This window comes from Limulus polyphemus, unplaced genomic scaffold (genome assembly GCF_000517525.1).
Source record: "Limulus polyphemus unplaced genomic scaffold, Limulus_polyphemus-2.1.2 Scaffold2468, whole genome shotgun sequence".
NCBI classification, from domain to species: domain Eukaryota; kingdom Metazoa; phylum Arthropoda; class Merostomata; order Xiphosura; family Limulidae; genus Limulus; species Limulus polyphemus.
The window spans coordinates 112785-116187 of record NW_013668078.1 but is presented as its reverse complement, the minus strand read 5'-3'; the positions used below and the strand labels follow the sequence as shown (position 1 = coordinate 116187).

Sequence of the window (3403 nt, the reverse complement as noted above, 5' to 3'; positions counted from 1 at the left end):
CCCCTGTAAAAAGTGAAAAACATTTTTGCAATTTTTTACAGAGTTAACACAACATTGGTATTAGCCCTGTAAAAAATTGAAATGTAGTATTAACTCTGTAAAAAGTGAAAATGTGGTGATAATCCCTGTAAAAAGTAGAAAGGTGGTGTTAACCCTGTAAAAAGTGAAAAATGTGGTGATAACCCCTGTAAAAAAGTGAAAATGTTGTGTTAACCCTGTAAAAAAGTGAAAAAATGTAGTGTTAATCCTTTAAAATGTGAAAATGTACTCATAAGTCCATTGAGAAAAGCAACTTTCATAAAAAGTGAGGAATCCTTTTGAAAATGCCATGTAGCTAACACGTTCACTGCAAAGATCGTTTTAGTTAAATGTAAATATTTAAATTGGAATTGCTGAATGTTGAAAGTAACATACATATATAGTCATTAGTACTAGCTTATAGTTATACGATTAATAGTAACATACATATATAACACTAGAAATAAACGACCTTATAACATCAAAATGTTGTTTTTACCGAAACTGACAGTACAAAGCTTCAAATTATTTGAAGTTTTGTAATGTCATTTTCGGTTTCTGTTTTACTGAACGCTCCTGAAGAAGCTGTAAAACGAAACGTCGAATTTCTAATTAAATAAAAACAACATTGTTATAAGTTCGTTTATTTCTAGTATTAATAAGTCTTCTATACTCCAATATGCACTACAGAAATTAAATAATATACATATTTGGTCATCAGTACTAGCTTATAATAGCTGCATGCTTTTAGCTACTCTCTAATAGTGTTTTGCAAGTTTGTTCATAATACTGTAATTCCGTGATTCACGTGTTTACTCATTGACCATTTCACAGTTAATGATAATTAACATACCTCCCCTTACTAAGACTAAGTGCCTCTTTTATTTTACAGCTATGCCGACTTGGCCACAGTCCATGGGCAGCTGACTTCCGGTGAAGGTACTATAGTAGTTTCTAACCTCAAACTCAGTGGCCCTGAGTCTATACTAGGTCGTACTCTTGTTCTCAGGGGAACAGAAACTGGTAGATCTGTGTGCGCGGTGATTCAGTCTAGAGCTCGAATCCGGACTTTTTATTCCAAGCTCCATTCGCCAGTGGCTGGAAAAGCTGTGTTTAGGCAGAGTGGACAAGATACTGGATTCTTCACTCATCTCTACTTCACGAATGGCACGAAAAAGGATACTATTCATCGTTGGGCTCTCTTGCAAACCGATACTCTTAGTGAATCCATTCAGAACGAACTGAATCGATGTGTTAATCTCTATGGAGCAGTGCCACTTATTCAGGGCTCCGACGTGGTTGCTGTTGGAAAAGAACCCACCAGTTTAAGTAGCAATTCTTACTTTGTCCTTCAGAACCTCCCTCCTCTAGAAAAACTCATTGGTGGGCTTCATTTTGTCATATACTCCAGTTCCAATCCTGCTGAAATATTAACTTGTGCTCCCGTATTAAGTGTAGAGCCAAAAGTAGCGGTAGCCACTTTTAAAAAAGAAGTGACTGGACAAGTGACCTTTCGCCAGGAGTCACCCTTTGACCCAACTCTTGTTGTTGTCGACTTTAACAGCCTTCAACAGAGAGCTTACAGTTATGGAATTGATGATTACCCCCTGATCTTTCGGTGGGACACTCCTGACCAATGTCCTAATATCAAGGGTACTATTTACAATCCTTTCAAAGCAGAGCCTTATGCTGTGCCTGAGCCTGGTGAAGGAAGTGTTGATCTTTTCGCTGTAGGGGATTTAAGTGGCAAGTATGGAACATTAAAGAATAAGAAACAATTGTTCCAACAAGTTCGAGACGTATCACTCTCATTATTTGGAATCCATAGTGTGGTGGGTCGTGCCTTGGTCATCTACAAGCCTAATGGGGAGCCCTTAACATGCGCAAACATTGAACTCACTGAAAAACCATTAATCACTGCTTATTCTACATTTGACACACCTATACAAGGTCAGGTAATCTTCAAGCAGGATGCTGCTGACCCCACTGCTGATACCTCCGTCTATATAGAACTGTCCTATCCTGCAGGTACACAGAACGTAGTAGACAAGACGTACAATCATCCCTGGTATGTTCATCTTAGTCCTGTTCCCACGGGAAGTGGGTACAGTGTTACTCAGTGTGGAGTTGCTGGCCCTCGCTACAACCCTTACAACGTTAACACTGAAGGGAGCTATCCTTGTCATTGTTCTGACAAGTCTCCTTCAAGATGTGAACTCGGGGACACTTCTGGGAAGCTAGGATATTTGAACATCCCAGTCTTTAAAATTTCGAAAGACGACAAACCAGTGTTAGCTAAATACTTCTTCACTGATCCAAATCTTCCCCTCGCTGGACCGACGTCCATCATTGGAAGGTCTCTGGTGGTGTATAATCCAGATTTCGGAAATGATCGCATGGTGTGTTCTAACATCATCCAACATGGAGTCACAAAAAAATGAAATCAAACACAATATCACGAACAATTACTTATAAAAATGGATATGAATTTTAAGCCAAGAATAAGGATTGCATAAAAGTTTTGTGTTTCAATCTGGTTAAAAGAAAAGCACCACGTGGGAACAAACTATACACAAAGCAAGACTCGTATATGTTATTTTATAAATAAATTTAAACATGGCATAATGTCAATATGTTTCAACGAATGCTAGTTTTAGACTTTGGCTACACTTTTAAAGTCATGAAACGGAATTTTTCCAGACAGTATTCTAGGAATAACGAAACGAAAACTTATAAAATCTTTTTATCATTCTGCAGGTTGGCTTCTGATAAAAAAAATTACAAAAATCTTAGCGCTCTCTAGTGGAAAATGTACAAGAATGCGTGCATTTGGCTGTAGCGATCGGATATAAATCATTGTCACGAATAGTAGCTAATACCATCACCTAAACCTAATTATTAATTAGTTACTAATTAGATTTAGGTGATCGTATAAGTTGTTTATCATGACAACGATGTAGAAGTATAGCTTCCCAACAATCTTTTATATGATAAAACATGTCATAGAATCGATTAACAATAAAAAAATTATGTTCAAAATTCAGTGTTAAGTAATAAAATGGAAAGTTAAACAAGTGTACTTTATACATACTAGATGGCGCAACAATAGTATTATGGTATTTCTAGAAGTTTAAACACGCGCACACATAGAAAAATAACATTATTTTTATTGCCAGAATCATCCAAGATTTCAGAAGTCTTAAAAGCGTATGTGTGATTTGTTAATTAACCCATTTAGGAAAGAGGTGTAAATATATAAGGCCTATATATATATATATATATATATATATATATATATATAAGTAGGTAGGTACGTGTAGTAAGTACTACTAACGTAAACTTAACACTATCTGTGTTCTTACGTATATTTGTCGACGCTATTTAA

General features: G+C 36.3%; 1 protein-coding gene across 1 annotated transcript in view; it reads left to right on the top strand.

The window, feature by feature from the left end:
* LOC106467046 overlaps positions 1 to 3275 on the top strand; it is a 17957-nt gene extending 14682 nt beyond the window's left edge. The window contains exon 3 of the mRNA XM_022395150.1: positions 911 to 3275. Coding sequence (XP_022250858.1) covers positions 911 to 2459 — 1549 coding nt within the window. The 3' untranslated portion in view covers positions 2460 to 3275. The remainder of the gene's footprint in view (positions 1 to 910) is intronic.
* The last annotated feature ends 128 nt before the right edge of the window (positions 3276 to 3403 follow it).